This window comes from Carcharodon carcharias, chromosome 1, assembly GCF_017639515.1.
Source record: "Carcharodon carcharias isolate sCarCar2 chromosome 1, sCarCar2.pri, whole genome shotgun sequence".
Taxonomy (NCBI): domain Eukaryota; kingdom Metazoa; phylum Chordata; class Chondrichthyes; order Lamniformes; family Lamnidae; genus Carcharodon; species Carcharodon carcharias.
The window spans coordinates 13,318,165-13,337,229 of NC_054467.1; the positions used below are offsets into that span (position 1 = coordinate 13,318,165).

The following is a 19,065-nucleotide window of genomic DNA, read 5'->3' on the forward strand; positions in this document are numbered from 1 at the left end:
GCTCTAATTACAAGTTCTCTTACCTCCAACCAGTCTGACGAGTCAAACTACCTTCATTCTCCATCTCCAGTATTTTCAGAACCAATACACAAATATGTTCAAAGCAAAAGAAAATAAAACATTAACATAAACATAAAACACTGTGGATGCTGGAAATCTGAATTAAAAACAGAAAATGCTGGAAATAGGGAAACATTTAACATTTCAGGTCTGAAGCGTCATCAGGACCCGAAGTGTTAACTGTCTCTCTCCAACAGACGCTGTCTGACCTGCTGAGCATTTCCAACATTTTTTGTTTTCATTTTTGAAAAATACATTTTTCTAAACGCTCCAAGCATTGCTCACGTGTTGTGGAGATAAAGCTTTAATTCTTGGGGAGTCCATGAGCTTAAAGTCTAGGTTAAAGGTCGCACTACAGGGTTAAGGAAGTGCTGCACTGTCGGTGGTGTAGTATGTGATAAACTAAGTCAGCCTTCTCAGACGTAAAAAATTCCCATGGCATTATTTGAAGGAGAGCAGGGGAGTTCTCCCTGTGATCCTGATCAATATTTATCCTTCAACCAATACCAGTTTAACAGATCACTTGTCACTATCCCATTGCTGTTAGTCAGCAAATTGTCTCCCACTACAATATTGCCTTCCTACATTACAACAGTTACGACATTTCAAAATAATTTAATTTGCTGGAAAGTATTTTGGGATGCTCTGAGATTTTTTCCTTATTAAATTCATGTGGTATTTGCCTCCAGGTATGTTGGACTTGGAATCTCCATTATTTTACTTTGCTGCCTCCATCTATACAGTTGGCACCTGTGCTTTAACACAAGATCTTCCGATTCAAAGTGGGCCATCCCCTTAGCTGCACCTTGTGCTGTTGGATTTCCAGTGGTGGCAGCCTTCCATCTCATAAGACGATGGTTTGTGCCGTAGTTGGTCAGCTCTGTGTTAAAGATTGCCTGCTGTGGCTCAGGAGGCTCACTCTGGCAAGGCAGTCTCTGCCACATTTGCTGCAGAGGGGGACCAGGGGGCAGAGAAGGTGCCTCTGTTTTCTCTGGGCCCTTTTCTCAGTCAGCTGAGCTTATTGTTTCTGCTCGCCTCTTCCAATACCCTTCCAAACAGTCAGCCTCCAGAGGTCACAGCGGCTGTCTCCCAATTGTCAGTGTCAATGCCTGCCTTCTTCATATCTCACTTGTTAGGTGTCCTTGTTGAGGAAGAATGGACACCCAGGGGGTCATGACCCAGTGGCCAGTTCACCATACAGAAGGCCTTTGAGCATACAGCCACCATCCATCAAATAAATGTGGCAGAGTCAGTGCAGACATCGTTGGCTTAGCAATGAGCATATGTTGATGGAATGAGCATGCTCCAGGACCTCTGAGTTGATGAGCTTATCCTGCCAAGAGACGCTGAGGACACGTCTGATACAGCAAAGTTGGAAACTGTTCAGCCTTTTCTCCAGTCTAGCATATATTGTCAGGCCTCACTGCTGTAGAGGAGCGCACTGAGGATGCAGGCTTGGTAGACTCGCAGTTTGGTGTTCGCAGTTGGGTTGCTGTTGTTCTAAACTCTCTTACTCAGCTTGGACATAACAGCTGTGGCTTTTATGATGCGTGTGTTGATTTCAGCATCAAGTGACATTGCTGGTGATTGCGAAGCCTAGACATGTGAAGCTACCAACGGCCTCCAGCATCACATTGTCAATGCTGATAGATGGTGGTATGGCAACATCCTTGAACCAGGACACTTAGCTTCCTGATGCTGATGGTGAACCAAACCCTGTGCAGGCATGAGAGAGAATGTCCATTTGCCTATGAAGGTGGTCCTCAGTATGGAATATTAGTGCAGCATCGTCAGTGTAGAGCAACTCTGAGGAGGACCTGGGTTTTTCAGTGATTTGCCCTTATTGCAACCATTTCAACACCCCCCCCCCCTCCAAAAAAGCAGTTCCAGTGAAGCGTTATAACCTCCCCCACCTTTCTCTGTAGATGCAACCTGGTCTGGTGAGTGTTTCCAGCATGTTCTATGAGAGTGCTTGCCATTTGATCCCTTGTGTTCTAAAAGCATTAACAGCTATTTCTCTGCAACCTGCTTCATTGCGATGTTCTGCCTTCCTGCCACATTAAAACCTCCCTGAACATTTTTAAACTTTCTGGTGAACCAACGCGGGTTTAATCCCAGCAGTTATATTCCACAAGCCGTCTTGTGCTTCTTTCGGCCTCTTATATATATAAAAAAAGAACCCTGCAGGATTTCTCGTTATTATAATCTTAAGTCTGCTGTTATCCTATTATTATTTCTTAACATGGAGGCAATGGTTCATCCGGTCAGCCGACCTTCCTTGTAAAAATCAAAAAATACTGCGGACGACACTGCAGGGACTGCCAGACCGGCTGAGCTGTATCTTGCGCTTTCTGCGCCTACTCCCGTTTCGTGAGAGCGCTGGTGTGGGTGCCTTGCCAGTTCTGACCTACAAGTCCTCAGCTGAAGGTTACCCTCCTCTCGTCGGAGCCCTGAGGCTTCGTGGTGCGACGACGTTCTTGCAAAGCGTAGAGTGTGTTATTGGTTGTAAAGTTGACGAATTGGATTCAGAGCGTAGCCACAACGCCCCATTGACAGACAGACAGAGAGAGAGAGAGAGAGAGAGATCACAGGAGCGAAACACGGTCACACTGTTACAGCTGTGGGGTATGACGTTTCTCCTTATCCTTCAGTACGAATTGTCCTCTGTAAAATAAACAGACAGAGAGCAAAACCAACATAGTTCTGCAAGCCAAAGTGCACGAAAGGTGAGTGGAAATGGAGACACTTTTGAAACAAATTCGAGGGGGGCGGGGGTGGAATGAGAACAAAAAGTGCTGCAAAGAGCTCAGCCGGTCTGGCAGCATCTGTGGAGGGAGCGACATTGAGTGAACGTTTGAAATCCAATGTGTCTCATTAAGTGTTTTGCTTTCATGATAGTGGGGTGGGGAAGGACTTAGACTTGGTTCTCTTGGCTGTTCCTGCGGTCGTGCGATATTCCGTGCATTTTTATTCCGCTCCATTCGGAAGGGCGTGCAGCAGTTGGACTTTTTTGAGGTGCAGCTAAAAAAAAATTTTTTTAAGCAGGGGAGTAGAAAACTGAGACGCTTTTAATACAAAATATGAATCGGAGTGCACGGGTGAGTGGGGGAAATGAGCATTGGTTCTCCCGGCTGTTGGTGCAACCTTTTTTTTCCCCTTCTCGCTCCGTTCGGAAGGCCGCGCAACTTGCTTGACATCGGTGTTAAATCTGAGCGAAAATTGTAGTTTGCACTTTGCAAGTGATCAGCGCTCAAGCGCAGCCGGGTGCACCTCTGCTTGGAGTTTGCTACAGAACCTCCCACCCCCGCCCCGCGCGCCCGCCGTCTCCCCGGGCGACCGCTGCCCCCATTGACAAAAAAAAACGGCCGGCCCGGCACCAGCCCATTGGCCGGTTTGACTGTCAATCACCAGGTTGTCCTCCAATTCTTCTCCAAATAGATCAAAAGCGTTCTCAGTTATTTTTAGCTAAGCATTGTTTGTTTTTTTTTTTTACCCCCCCCCCCCCCCCCCCTTCGACATGCGTTCAGGCTATTATAATTTATATAGGTATAATATTCTGTCACGGTTTCGTGAGTTCGCCGCGCTAGTCGGGTCCCGCCTTCTCCGCTCGTTTGTCGGCTGGTTGTGATTGGTGGAAGCGTATGTCAATCGGCCGAGCCGGCCCAACCCCCTCCCCTCCCCTCCCCCCACCCCACCCCGCGCACTGCAGTCCTGCACCAAGGAGGCGCGAGCGGGGCCGTCAAACGGTCGCTGGGTGAGAGAGGGTGAGGCAGCGGGGGCTAGGCCGGCCTCACTTAGAGCCCGGCCGGCGGGCAGCACCGCGGGTGGTAGAGGGGGATCGGTCGGAGGAGAGGGTGTGGAGCGGAATGGGGGCGGGATGCAAGAAAGAAAGAGGGAGAGAGGTTCCGTCATGGGTAAAACCCTCCCTCCCGAAAGAAGATTGCGACCTCCGTCCGTCGGCCGCACCACCCCCCCACCACCACCACCACCCGTCCTTCGGCCGCCCCCCCGCCCTTCCCCACACCCCTCCCTCGCCACCGCCCCCCCCCCGTCCCTTGGCCGCAGCCCCCGCCCCCCCCAACATGTCCCTCGGCCAAACCCCCCCCACCCGTCCCTTGGCCGCAGCCCTCTCTCTTCCCCCCCCCCCCCCAACATGTCCCTCGGCCAAACCCCCCCCACCCGTCCCTTGGCCGCAGCCCTCTCTCTTTCCCCCCCCCCCCCCCCCCAACATGTCCCTCGGCCGAACCCCCCCTCCCCACACCCGGCCCTTGGGCACCCCCCCCCCCCCCCCCATACCGCACCCCCCTCCACACTGGTTCCTTGGCCGCCCTCTCCCCCCCCCCCCCAGTCCCTTGGCTGCACCGCACCCCCAGCCCCCCGCCACCCCTCGGGCACACACGCCCTCCTCCCTGTCCCTTGGCTGCACCGCACCCCCAACTCCCGCGTCCCTTGGGCACAGTCCCACGCCCTTTTCCTCGGTCTACACTCCTCTTTCTTTCCCCCCTCCCAAATAATTTGTCCATTCTTCTTGCCCAAGCTCACATGTGACAAATCTCACTTGAACAAGGTAGAGGAGAGTGAGCTGCACTCCCGGAGCGTCGCTCCCGCAGGGAATTTATGAGCTGGGACTTCCTGCTTACTGCTCATCCACCATCACCTACTTTCCAGCGGAGTACAGTTTAATTTAGTTCACCTGTGGAAGGTTTTCGATATGTACAGGGTTTTTAAATAGGTTATATTTTGGGGGTGATTTTGTACTCATCCAGGCAAGTGATATTGGTACTGGCAGTTTTGGAGGGGTTTTTGGGCCTCTGTCAGCATCAGGCTCTCACTTCAAAAGAAAGACCATGTGCTAACTTTTTTTATGTTACCCATATTGATTTCCAGTGGTAAATCCTTACGCCAGTTCATTTTAAAATGACAAATGTGTGACTTTTGATGGTCTTGGTTTCAACTTTTGCTAATTTTTCTTGCAGCAAACTGCTGGATTCTTCAGATATATGAAATTTGTCATTACGCTGAAAGAAATCTTTTTTCTGACTCAAAGCTTCATTCCTGGGTGATCTCTGTGCATTGAGTTATGTCAACAGCTGCACTAATCACCTTGTGTAGATCTGGTGGCTTTCACGTGAGAAGAAGAGCACTGCTGACCTTCAAGCTGCTGCAGGACGAAAAGCGTGTGGTTCTCCTTTGCCAGAGCAGTACCAGTGATCGGAGGTCTGCGCGATTTGACATAGATGGCGGTGGCCGCCTGACATCCTGGGATTCTTTCGGAATCTGGGACAACCGCATCGACGAACCAATTCTTCTTCCGCCCAGCATAAAATATGGCAAACCCATTCCTAATGTCAGCCTGAGTAAAGTTGGGTGTGTCACTCAAATAGGCCAACGCAAAGAGAATGAGGACCGTTTCAGTATTGGCATGCTGACTGATAACGTGCTGTATTTTGCAGTGTTTGATGGACATGGTGGAACAGCAGCAGCTGACTTTTGTCATAAATACATGGCAAAGCATATTGTGTATGTACCTCATGTCAATTTTTAGCTTGTAAACAATTAACTTGGAGTTATCCTAAAATGTCATAGGAAGTATTTTTACTCTCCAATAGTCATTATAATTCAAACTTGCCTTCTTGGTGATGCACATTTCTTTTTTAATTATTGAATATTATGGTAAAAATATAGTAAAAATGACAAGGCCGCACATTGGGGCTTGTCTTCAGAAACACCTCGGTTCAAAGAGAACAGTGTTTGTGTAGCAACCCTTTCCCACTTCCCCATAACTGTGAAGTATAAGCCACTTACAGTGGATTTATCTGTACTAATTTAGTTTGTCTAAAACGCCAGTCTGAGGAATGGAGTGTGACGTCCTTTGCCCTGTCTGATTCCATACACCCTCTACCAGCCTTACGCAGTCCATACTGGCTTTGTCCTTTCCAATCTCAGTGGTAGACTTGCCTTCTCGATACTGCTGCACTGTATCATGAAATCTTTTTTTCAATTTACTTGTCTAACTTTTATCTTTTCTATGCACGTTATGTTCTAGTCATTACCATTCTATAGGGTCAGCCCTGTTTCTGATATTCATACTGCTTCTCCATTTCCTACGGCTACAATGGCTGCCTCTTCCAGCACTTTTTCCCCGAAAGCTTTGTGTATTGAAGTAAAGGTGGCTACAGTCCAAAGTTATACTTCAGTGATATATAGAACCTTGGTCAGACCCTGTCTATAGTACTCTGATCAGTTCTGGGTACCATATATCAAGAAAGATATTTTGTTTTGGCGAAAGTACAGCATAAATTCACCAGAATGATCTTGTGGCTCAGAGCTCAAGACTATGTGGGCGGATTGCGTAGACTGGCTTTCTGTTACTTTTGACTACAGAAGATTGAGGTGATAGAGGTGCTTAAAAAGTTAAAAAGGATTTGATAGTTTTGCCTTCAAACATTCTGTTTCCTCCGGTGGACCATTTGGGAGCAAAATCAGAAAACATTTCTTCACAAGAATAGTAGAAATTGAGAACTTTCTTCTCTCACACACACACACACACAAACAACCCCCCACCCCTCCCCAACCTGGACACCCTTGCTGAAAAGAAGATTGTTGCTGCTAGGCCACTGGAGCCTTCAAGATTGAGGTAGACTTTTGTTAGTCAAGATGTATCAAGGGAACCAGGCGGGTAAATCAAGTTGAGGTGCTGATCAACCATAATCTAACTGAATGGTACAATAGACTCGAGCACTGACAGACTGACTTGCTCCTGTTCATAAAGTTTTGCGTCAGCCTCCAGCACCTGATTCCTGTTGGTCTGAGTTTTTGTGTCTATATCCACTAGTTGTTTACCTTCTACTTTACCAATCAGCTTTGTCTGTGATCCAATTTTCTCCTTTTTTCTTCCCTAGCATCTATCTTGTTTAAATAATTCTCAATAGCTATCTAATTATTTCTCAAGTTTCAGTTGTGGATGGCATCTGAAAGGAGCGACATCTGTATCAGTCCTTTTTTTAAACCTATGAAACTCATTATTTTCAGAGTAAGTTAGTAGTGATTTGTCTACTACCTTATTGATCACACCAGAGGTACATTAGAGAAGATTACTTCGCAACTTTCAGCTTTTGGGGCAACCCTTGCCTTTATGACTTTAAGGCTCTTGTATAATTTCTCACCATATCATTTACTGCTATATCATGACTACCACAAGGTCTTTTCCTGTCACTTTTAGCAACCAATTTAAACTTTCTGTAGCATGTACTGAACTAGCTACCAGCAGACACCTTGCCACCATTTGAGGATTGTCCTTAAGGCACACATGGCTATCCACTTTGCTGAGTAGAGTGTTTACTACAGTGATCATATCTGCCTTTCAGTCTTTATTTATGTCCCAGCCATCTTTGGTTTTCTAATTTCTGCCATGACCTAGTTTCCTTATGGATTATTGGGCAAACCCAGGTTCATTATTGTAATCTGAGTAGCTTTGATAGCTGTCTCGGTTGGGAGCGCTGTTGCCCCTGAGTCAGAAGGCTATGGGTTTAAGTCTCACTCTAGAGCCTTGCACATATGATCTAAGCTGATGCTAAGCAGTGCTGAGGGAGTGCTAATTTGTTGGAGGTGCCATCTCTTGGAAGACACAATAAATTGATGCCCTATTTGCCCTTATGAGTGAATGTGAGGTATCCCATGACATTGTTTTGAAGCAGGTGCATTGACCAAGATGTTCAAGCAAAATCCTTCAACAAACCTTACTGATGATCTGGTCAGTTTTTTCATTGCTGTTTGTGGGAACTTGCTGTGTTCAAATTGGCTGCCATGTTTCTTATATTACAACAGTGATCACTTCAAAGTAATTAATTGGCTTAAAGCGTCTTTGCGGTAGTGAAAGGTGCTATATAATGTAAGTTTTTACAGGCTTTCTTGCTACCTTTTTCCCCAACTTAATTCATCAAGTATTTTCATCTTATTTTCCTTCATCACTTGCTTGTTTTCTCTTGGCAGCACTGTACTTCTCCATGCTCTTCTGCAGCTTTGATCTCCACTGACATGGAGCAGTTCAGTGAGAGCCGATTTGAATTATGTGGCTGAGGGAGAATAATTCAAATGATGGGTGTTTGGTTTTACTTTCTCTATATAGTATCCATTTCATATATTTCTATGTCCTCTCTACCTACATTCCTGTGTGTTACTCATTTATTGTTGGGACTATTTGAAGGTAATGTTTGGTCATAGTTTTAGTCAAAAGTATTGCAGCATGGCATATGGTGATGTGTTCAGTTGTGATTAGTTGTGATATTCAGAATAGGGTTGTAATGTCTGTCATTCTTAATTGGGAAGGCTCCAATACAATGGAATGTATTGACACGACAGTTTAGGGAGAGATGATGCTGTAATAGTAACGTCACTGGACTAGTAATCCAGAGGCCCAGACCCAAAGGTTCAAATCCCACCACGTCAGCTGTGGAATTTAAATTCAATTAATAAAATCTGGAATTGAAAGCTAGTATTAATAATGAAATTATGATCGATTATTGTAAAAACCCATCTGGTTCACTAATGGAAATCTGCCACCCTTACCTGGCCTGGCCTAGATCCATAGTAATGTGGTTGACGCTTACCTGGCCTGGCCAGATCCATAGTAATGAGGTTGACTCTTAACTGCCCTCTGAAATAGCCTAGCAAGCCTCAGTTCATGGGCAACAAATGCTGGCCTTACCAGTGATGCCCACATGCCATGAAAGAATTTTAAAAAATACACTATTAAAATGTATCTCGTATGAGGAATGGTCAAAATCTTGTATATTCCTTGATAGTGAAATTGATATTCTATTTTATAATCCTTTTTAGAAGAATTATTTTAGAACGTAAAATGTACATTTTCTTACTTGCATGTTACTACAGTTTGTAATCAATATATTTCTCCTAAGGTTAAATTTGTTAGTGACTTTCATGTTCTCAAGGTCATCCACCTCCTCTGGTTCACCACCACCTTCTCAAGGACAATTAGAGATGGGCAATAAATGCTGGCCTAGTCAGTGGTGTCCATGTCTTGTGAACAAATTAAAAAAAAAGAAATCCCATAGTAAATCAAGGAAAAAAAATTACTTTTTAATTGTAGTTCCTGTTATGCGAACAAGCACAGCAGCTAATTTGCATATAGCAAGTTCTCGCACACAGCAATGGGATAAAATTACCAGTTCGTCTGTTGATGTTTGTTGAAGGATAAATAATGTTAAGTATACTGTGAAGCCACCTCTTTAATGCAAGTGGAGAATCTTTTGTATCTATCTGACTTTGAAGAAAGTGGCCCACAAAGATCTAGGAATTTCTTTCTTTGGCATGGATTTCACCTTTCCTGAGACTGATTTAATTCTGGTGACAACTATAGGAGCTCTCCAGCATCCACTAACAGTGATATCATGAAAGAGGCTAAGCAACCAATCACATTGAAGACAGCAAACCAGAAAATAACATCCACTGATAATCCTTCACTTTTCAATTTTGCAGAGAATAAAATAAAGATAGGGGTATGCACGTGCAACTGGTAGAAATATCATGTTTTTTTTTAACCAATTCCAAATATTTTTAATTTTTATCATGAAGAACAATTTGACATCCCACATGTCTTAAAAGTTGTTTTGCAGGAGCAGAGTTTTTTCAGCAAAAATGATGACTTAGTATGCTGTTTAAAAATTTAGTTACACCTTTTTCAGCAAGGCTTTTCAGGGTCTTTAACAGCAAGACTAAGTGTCAAAAGTGGCTGTTGACACCAAATCATTAATTTCTATATGGTTTCCATTTGTAAGAGCTTTAACAGCATATCAGGAATCACACAGCAAATTTGCATTTAACTGACTTCTGCAGAAGTCAGAATTTGCTATTGGTTTCACAGAGTAATGACAGCGATCACTATGTTTCACTATCGTTATAGCTGCAGATTCTGGGCCGATGACTCTAACAGTGCAACACCACCTCAGTAATGTACTGGAGTCAGCCTAGATTATATATTCAAATCCTGGAATAGGCTTGGACCCACAATCTTCTGACTCAGAGGCAAGACTGTGTACTGAGCTAAACTGATGGATATATATATATATATATAATCACATGTTATTAACCTAATCTGTTCCACTAGCTGTCCATCAGTAGAGTGATTCAAAATAGCATTGTCAGGCTTGCCTCAGTGGTAGCACTCTTGCCTCTGAGTCAGGTCATGGGCTCCAGCCTCACTCCAGCATCCTGACCATAAAATTCCACCTAACACAACAGAACGGCAGTAAGGGAGTGCTGCGTTGTCAGCCCTGCTGTCTTTCAGAGAAGGTGTTAAACAGAGGCTCTCGTCTGCCTTCTCTAATGGATATGAGAAAAGAATCCCATGGCATTATTTCAAAGGACAGGGGAGTTCTCTCCTATTAACTCCCAGTCATCACTAAAATCATTATCACATTGCTGTTTGTAGAACCTGTGTGCAAGCTGGTTGCTGTCTTGCTCTACATTACACCAGTGTTATACCTCAAACATACATAATTGTTTATGAAGGGCTTATGGGTGTTCTGAGGCTATAAAAGTCTCTATTAAGTGTAAAATTAAACATGATATGTTATACATGCTACATTTTGTTGATGTAACTATGTTATTATTCAACACTAATCCTTTATTTCTCAAGCCAGAAATTTCATAAGCTAACTACATTTAATTGTTTCACTGAAGTAATGATTAAAATCTTGGGTTAACAATTGCCATTCAGGTTGGTATTTAATACATAGAAGTATCATTTACATGTAATTTCATTTTTGCTTCTTATTTAGACAATGCCTTTCCCAGGAAGAGGATCTGGAAATGGTATTGACCAAAGCCTTTTATGAAACAGATAAGGAATTTGCAAGACATATCCGTTTATCTCAAAATGGTAGGTACCTCTATTTAAAACCTGCCTGTAGCAAATAAGTTGATTAATTGAAGTAGCTGGTTCTAGCGTGGATGTTAGTAAATATATATGCAGTATCAGGTAGTTAAAAACTGATTTTTTAAAAGCCTACAGTTGATCGGGTTATACTTTAATCTCCAGGGTTAATATTGTACACTAGTTTTATAGTTGATTGCTGAATTAATGTTGGTATGGAAAAAGGTTCTTCAACTGGAGTGTGAGTAGCCTTAATTCATTCTTTCCAACAAAACTGAATAGTTATGCTGCTGGATTCAAATGCCATAAAATGCTGTACTCATACTTTTTGCTTTCAACTAAGCACGTTTTTGGTTAATGTTTTTGTTTTCTGCAGTACTAAAAAACTTTTAAAGGCCAATTCCTAACATAATTAAATAACAGCCTTTTTTTATTGCCACACAACAAGTTAGCTTCATAAACTTATGACATTGCATAATTAAAGTTGAACTAGAGAAATTTATGAAATGCTCAACACTTTTTAAGGCACACAAGCTCTACAAACAGCAATGTGATAATGATTTATTTCACGTTGATGCAAAGCCTTGTTGCTTGAAAATCATTCGACAAATATGTATTGCTGAAAAAAAGAGACATCTTGCACTCATCAGGACAGTTTGCAAGAATATCAAGGCAAGGGGGAAACAACAATTTATATTGTATATGAAGAGAGCACTGTTGGCAAGTGGACTCTGATTGCTAGAGACATTGCCATGGGAAATGTACAGTAATGGTGACTGACAGTTAACTGCCCAGCAGTGTTTGGAATTTGATCCTGAATGGTCAAGGCATTGCCCTGAGGAATGAGTCAGCAAATGGCTGTCACTTATTTTGGCTAGCTGAATCAGGTGCAATGTGTGTACATGTTGTTTCTGTCTGCAAAGAGCTGGGTCCTGTGTATCAATATATGTAACTTCCAGTACATACACATGCGTCACATGGCAAGCACGACTGACGATCTTAAATTAGTTGTCAGCGGAATTCTTAGTACATTGAGGATTATTTAACAAATGTTGTCCAATCACGGAATCACATCTAACATTGGACACTCTATTTTGAGTTTTGTAAGAATGGGCTGGTTGGGTGAGGTCTGTACCTTGTACCTCACGACGAACAGCAGCTGGGAAATGGTGTTTTAAACGGTCCGCCAGCCTTTGGGCTGCTAGCATCTCACTAGCGCTGAAATTCATATACCACATTTGTGTGACAGAATGTCTTTTTGACTTGACTGCAGCATCCTGTTAGTGGCAAATATCACTCGTGTTGCTACTGCATAGTGGCAGCATGAAACATCCAGATTCCCCTGTTTCTCAAATTTTTGAAATACCTTGCCCTTCCAGGGTAAGCTGAGGTAGACTGGGTGCTTCTCGAAGCCAAGAGTGACAGTCTTAAGCCCGTTCATGAGTTTGTGATATAGAGCGCGAAATAATCTGATTGGGGTAGTCATTATCCTGCAGGATTTCTTTGCGCCCTATTTCTGCAAAAAAACAGTCAGCACTGTTTTCATATACAGTATAAATTGTTGTTTTCCCCTTGTGTTGGTATTCTCATGAAGTATCCTGATCGCAAGTCGAAAAGCTTCGACATGTCTCTTTTTTCAGCAATACTCAAGTTCTGTACCACCAAACGACTATGAAAAATTATGCATATGGCCGTATCTCCTGTTTACTTTCACAATAATAGGATGTGCTTTATTTTTTTTCTTTGTAACTTGTAAGATCTATTTTAAACAAATACTAAAAAACCTTTTATATTAGTTTATTATAATAAAACATGCCCGGTACATTTAAGTCACATCTAATGATGGGTCAAAATTCGGTGTATAATAAATCATTTTATTCAAGACTTATTTTTAGCCACCGATGAATGGATTCTTCTAAACGTGTTAGTGGTAGCGCCTCTCCTTTTTCCATATTTGTTCATAGGTGCTTATCAGCTCATGCTGCATTATGTTTGATTTATTTTGAATATGCTGATGACCAAAGGACATTATACATTTTTCATTTCTTGAATACGCGCCCTAAAATTGTGAATTGATGCTTAGCGCTGAACTTCAAGACAACACCTGGAAAATTAGAGTTGTATTTACATAATTCACAAATCCCTCTTCGCTCCATGAAAAAAATCCTCTGCTGAAATACTAATTTACGATTTCCTGATATGCCACAAAATCTTTGAAAAAGAAAATGGATCCAGTGATGATGAGAAATATTAAAGCAAAAAAAGGCCAAATAAACAATTTGCATTCCACAGTTCATTGAAGTTAAATTTATCATGTCATGGTTTTAACATTAATTAGACATGCAGTGTAAGTTGAGATTGTCTGTTATTTTTTGTATATTGCTATTAGTGGGACTAGGTGGTAAAATTCATCAAATACATTCTACCTCTGGCAGCGATATTTGGAGATAGCTGAAAATCTCATGTTATTCTTGGTTCAGTCTTTACAGGAATGACTGTACAAACTGCATAACTTTGATTGAAATTGACCCATTATATGAGTGTGACCAACATAGGAAAGAAAATGTTACACTAGTACAGTTGGAGCATTTGAATGGTGAAGTCTGAAGGTGAAGTACTTTGTTGAGGCAGCACAGAGGGAGTTAACCCTGTGTCTCAGCTCCATCCTACTCCTTCTGTAACAGCCCCTTTTTCTTTCAGCAGGACTGCCCTTCCCCTCTAGTTAGAAATTATCTGTGGCATGGATAATATTGCAGCGCTTGACTGGAAGAAGAGGACAGAATTGTCAGTAGTGAAAGGCATTTGGCAGCCATGTGTGCTCCTACTACAAGAAAAATACTTTTTAGATTCCGTGTGTTTGAGTTGCTGGCAAATTTTTCAGGAGGCAAACACTTTAATAGTGTCATTTACTTGCGTGTATCTCATTTGTATGTTGCTGATTTAGAAAGAATGCCAATATGCGGCATGTAGCAGGAATGTAGTAGGTTCCTGGATGTCAAGCAGTTCATATTTCCTTAATTTCAGGAAGTCAAGGAGTTCACATTTTTTTAATTCCCAGTAGCGAGTCGGCTGTTCTTGCCAGCAATGTTCTTGGTTGTGAGCATGTTTCATTTACAAAGCTCTCCTTACTCATATGCAGCTCTGTGCTATGAGTGGGAGGGAGGATTGCTGTCTGAGCTTTAAGCCCAAATCGAAGCAACTGACTTTTGATGTTGTCCCAACCTTCCCAAATAGGTTTTCATTAGCAAATGGGAGACGCACACAAAATGGGAAGAGGGAAGAAAAAGTTTTTTTTTCAAAGAAATACTGGAGCAGAGATAGAAATTTAGGGGAAAAGGAATAAAGGTTTGGGGAGAGAAAATCAGCAAAGAAATTGTAAGAAAACTATTTTGAAACATTTCTCACTTCATGATTTTTGCTCATTTCTTTAACATTTAACATTATTTTCCCAAAATTTTGCCTTTCCAAAATTATAAGCATAGTTTCAGGAGTTTACCTTCAAGTATAGTGTTTAGGAATGTATAGGAGGAACAGAGCTGCAGGCCAAATGAAGTATTAAAGACATTTTTTAACAACATAGTGTAGGCGTTTATCAGACTGCAGGTCCGGGTTTATAAAGAATCCAAGATTGTCCTTACTTTCACTTTCCATGTATCCATTGAAAATAGAAAATTATAGGGTAATCAGATTGGAAGCTTATGACCAAAGGAGGCTCATAGGGTAGTTGGAGTTGAACTATTTCCTCTTGTGGGGGGGAGGGGGGTGGGGAGTCCAGAATAAGGAATGTAGCCTGAGAATTAAAGCTGGACTGTTCACGGATGCCGTAAGAAAGCACTTCACTTAAAAGGGTATTCTGTAATCTGTAAAATTCTTCCCCTTTAAAAGCTGTTCAAAACTTAGAGATTAATTTTCTTTTGTTAGGTCTGTGAGGGTTAGGAACCAAGGCACGTAGGTGGAGTGAAAATATAGATCAGTCATGACTGTATTGAATGGTGGGACAAAGTGTTGAATGACCTACTCCTGTTCCTATATTTCATGCATTGACCAGAGTATTTGTGTTTTTATCACGATGAGAACTTTTACATTGATCCTTGGCTCAGAACATCTTTCAGATGGAAGAAAATCAGGCATATATAATGATTACTGAGATCAGAATGGTTCTGTGATTATCCTGCTTTCCAAAAAATTATGAAATAAATATTTTGTGGCATATCTGGCAGATGCAGAAAAGCCTCGCAAAATATTGAGACCAGGCTGCTGCAAATCATTCAGTGATGCCAATGTGTATTTCTACATTACCACTCACCTGAAGTCTTTCATCCTTTGGCAGGCTTGCCTTTTAGCAATTTTATTATCTGGAGGAGGTGTGAAGGCATTGTTCAGGGGTTTTAGACATAGGTAAAAATCAGGATTTAAACACTCAAGTGGTTTAGTTACATGTAGCCCATTCACTAGTTGTAGTGCTGAGATCAGACCTTGCTGTATCTGAGTGTGAAAAGTGTTTAATTTTTCAGAGCCAACAACTATTAAGATCACGTAACAAAGGCGAATATTGGCCAGGACACTGGAAGAACACCAAGAACACCCCAACTATTTTTCAAATAGTGACATGGGTTCACTTCCGTCCATCTGAGGGGAGAAACTGGGCCTCAGTTTAACAACTCATCTGAAACATGGTACACCTGACAGCACTATCAGGATTGCACTGAAGTGTGGTTTATGTGCTTATGTCCTGGAGTCTAGCTTGTATCCATAATTTTCTGATTCAGATCCATGAGTGCTGCCATGAGCCAAGGCTGACATCCATGTAATCTCCATCTCTCTTTACTGCACCATACCTGATTTCCTGATCTCTGAGCAGAAGCACTGAATGAAAGCTCCATATTTGCATATTATTTTTTCTTATCCCAAAGTAGATTTCCCTGAATAAGTTTGGCCATCCACTATGTTGGACATAAATGGTGAAATGAGACAGTAGGCAAAGGGAGAAGATATCTTGGTGACCTTCAGTTGTCCAATTTTAAGTGGGCCTCTTGGGGAAGTTACAGTTAGTGTTGCTATATTTGAATGAGAGGTGAGAGAGATTGGTCAGGTTTCCAACTCCCAGCTGTTATTCTTGCTTTAAAAAGAATACCGGTATTTGTATTATGGACAAGATGACCCTTGACTGTGATGATCCCTGTAGTCAAATAACATACCAACACTTGTTGTGCAGTCTCACTTAAAGAAAAAGCTACTTGTTATGGGAGCTAAAGGATAGTGAAACTTTGCATGTGATTGCTACAAGAGCAGAAGAGGTGCAAGCATCAAAAGTCCCACAAATAATTTAAATAGTAAAGTTGACCAGTTTGAGAGCAACAGTTTACTGGAGATTCGGTCCATTAAATGCTTGTCAGTACACAGTATTTCAGTTCAAACAGCTTTTTGTATATTAATCCTAATTAATACAACTATCATGTAAAACAACATCTGCATTTAGCAGTATTAATGTTTTGAACTGAACTTGGATTTATAACTGCTACATAGTTTCATTATCAGTGTAGTTCTTCATAATTTTGCAAGTAACTGAGAATAGTACTCCTATCATTGGGTCACATCAGCAACCTTTTATCTATTCTGTTACTGGACAAATTACTCTCCCCAAATTATTTTAGCTAATGACAGATCAAAAAATACTGATATATAATTTATGATGTAAAATTGGATAAATATTTTTCAAAAGATTTGAATGTTAGCCAGGATTTGATATTGCTTTATTAAAAAAAATCTTGCATTCTTCAAGTTTTAGCTTATCCTTTTTTTTCTTCACTGCCTCAGAACAGCCGATTTGTAGTAATAATTGTAATGCAACACCCCTACACAGCACCCTACATGGTACATTATCTGTCTAAATTCATAAAAAGATTCATGTTAAATACTATTTTTGGAGTGATGAGTGTAGGTTTTAAAAAATAAAAGTTCAACTACTGTACAGATTAAGGTGACTGTGTGCTATCGAATTTTTGAAACACCCAACAGTAAAAACTCGTGAACACAAAATAAACCTAGCTAATGAAAGCAATGAGTTGCAAAATCTTTTGAAGTAATCAAAAAACAAACGTTGCCTAATGATTGTAGTTAATACAGCTTTGAGTAAAGCTATAAAATTGAACAGTTGAAAAGCATATTCAGTCTTGCAGCATGCTTAATCTTAAGTCTGTTATGCAATAGATGGTAGTTGTGACATTTGTATCCAAATCTGCCATAACTATTAAGTATTGTTGTATTTGAATATTAAAATATTGCAGTAATAAAATATATAGGCTTTTATTAGACAATGCCTTAAACATTGCATCTCCATTCACTGTATTTTATAATTAGTATATGCAGCTTTATTTTCTGCCTTTTCATGGTTGGTATGAGATATATGTAGTTGCACGCTTACAGCAGGCTATTCCAGAAGACCAAATGGGAGGAAGGATAGCTTTTAGACTTTCAATGTAACATTTGAAAGTGCATTTAGTGAAACACAACCATATGCCAGATCTGTAGTTTAAAAGTAAAACGTTGGATATTTCCTCAATTCTGTGTATCTTTGCAATTTCTAGAATCGTTGTTGCTGCATAATATTTTAATTCTGCAAGTCTTTATAATATAAACGTAAATTCTGCAAGTTTTTCTTGTGCCAGGTTGGGCACCAGTCCATGATAAGATACCTCAAATTTGAATCCAAGTCACTTTGGTCAGTGGCTTTGCCAGTTTAATTTTGTAACATCATCATTTTTTTCTCAATGACAAGCTGAAAACCACTGATTTTGCAGTTAGGGCATGATGTCAGGAAGCACTTCATACAAAGGGTAGTAGAAATCTGGAATTTCTACCCTCCCACAAAAAATACTTCAGGCTAGAACATTTCAAAACCGAGATGTAATGGTTTCTGTTAAATAGGCTGTTATGGGGTACAGAATGAAAGCAAGTAAAGTGAATTATTGAATGGTAGAATGGCCCAAAAGGTTGAATGGCCTACCTCCTTGTTTTCCTCTTTTTGTTGCTGCCACCATGAAGTTTGTAGCCTGATCCAAATTCAACAGAGTAGGATCCAAATGACTTATTGGCATGAAAGCTGACCTTGTTGCAAGGATGTCAAAGCTCAGTTTCTGCAAGAATCTACGGTTTAGTTCACCACAGAAACACTCCTTTTGTAACAAAGTGCAATGTATTGGATAAATTGCTTCACTTTAGATATTTCCTAAAGGTCTGATCTCCAGACTAAGCAATAAATAACCCAAGTTTCTTGTGAACAGAGCAGCTCTGCCCTTGAAAGTTCAAGTTTCATCCTGGAGTAAGTTTTCTGAAGAACAAAGCATTCCCATCATATGTCCAGCATAGTACTAGAGGAAAAAATGCCCTGGGTGCCAGCAATGATGTTGCTGACATTCATGTTGCTTCATTGGGGGATTTGTATATGATTTTGCAAGAAATGACTTTAATTTTGTTCTATTCTTGGATGGTAAGTCTTTTTTATTGGATATATTTTTAATAGTTCAGGAAAGTAGGTTTCTACAGTTAGAGAAACTGTTGATCTTTGATTAACTTTGAGACTATAAAGAGATGCTTTGGGTCATTAAAAAGTCAGTTTTCTATTTCTGTTGCTAAATGGGGGACTTTCTGTGATTGAGAGTCTCAATCTAAAGTTGCTTCTGAAAATCATCCAAACAGATCAGCTCCAAGGCTGGGTTTCCACAGGGAATATCACATATATTGTTCCGTAAAGGAATTATTTGAGGATCAAGGGCAATTGAGAGAACTGGATATAACTGATTTGATCTTGGTATCCAGAATTCTTAAGGCAAAGCCTGTCTGAAGTAGTAATTTTTCTAAGGCAACAGGGGTTTACATCTACTCATTTTCATTTATCTGCTTCAGTCAGCAAACAACTGGTTGGTGTTGCTATAGTGATTAGGTTTTTTTTACTATCAGATAAGGTTTATTCTGTTGAAGGGTCATGAAGCCTCGAAACGTCAACTGTGCTCTCCTCCGCCGATGCTGCCAGACCTGAGTTTTTTCAGGTGTTTCTGTTTTTACTAAGCCTGGCATTGAATTTGCCAATGCCAATGGATGGCAAGTTAATG

At 41.2% G+C, this 19,065-nt stretch overlaps 1 protein-coding gene across 4 annotated transcripts in view; it reads left to right on the forward strand.

The window, feature by feature from the left end:
* The first annotated feature begins 2,612 nt into the window (after positions 1–2,612).
* ppm1kb (protein phosphatase, Mg2+/Mn2+ dependent 1Kb) overlaps positions 2,613–19,065 on the forward strand; it is a 38,989-nt gene continuing 22,536 nt past the window's right edge. The window contains exons 1-3 of one of the 4 annotated variants that reach the window (XM_041216567.1): positions 2,613–2,786; positions 5,037–5,580; positions 10,860–10,960. In XM_041216567.1, coding sequence (XP_041072501.1) covers positions 5,141–5,580; positions 10,860–10,960 — 541 coding nt within the window. In that variant the 5' untranslated portion in view covers positions 2,613–2,786; positions 5,037–5,140. Of the gene's footprint in view, positions 2,787–3,753; positions 3,825–4,928; positions 4,950–5,036; positions 5,581–10,859; positions 10,961–19,065 lie in introns of those variants that run through there. The other 3 variants (XM_041216647.1, XM_041216735.1, XM_041216820.1) reach the window with 3 other exon arrangements.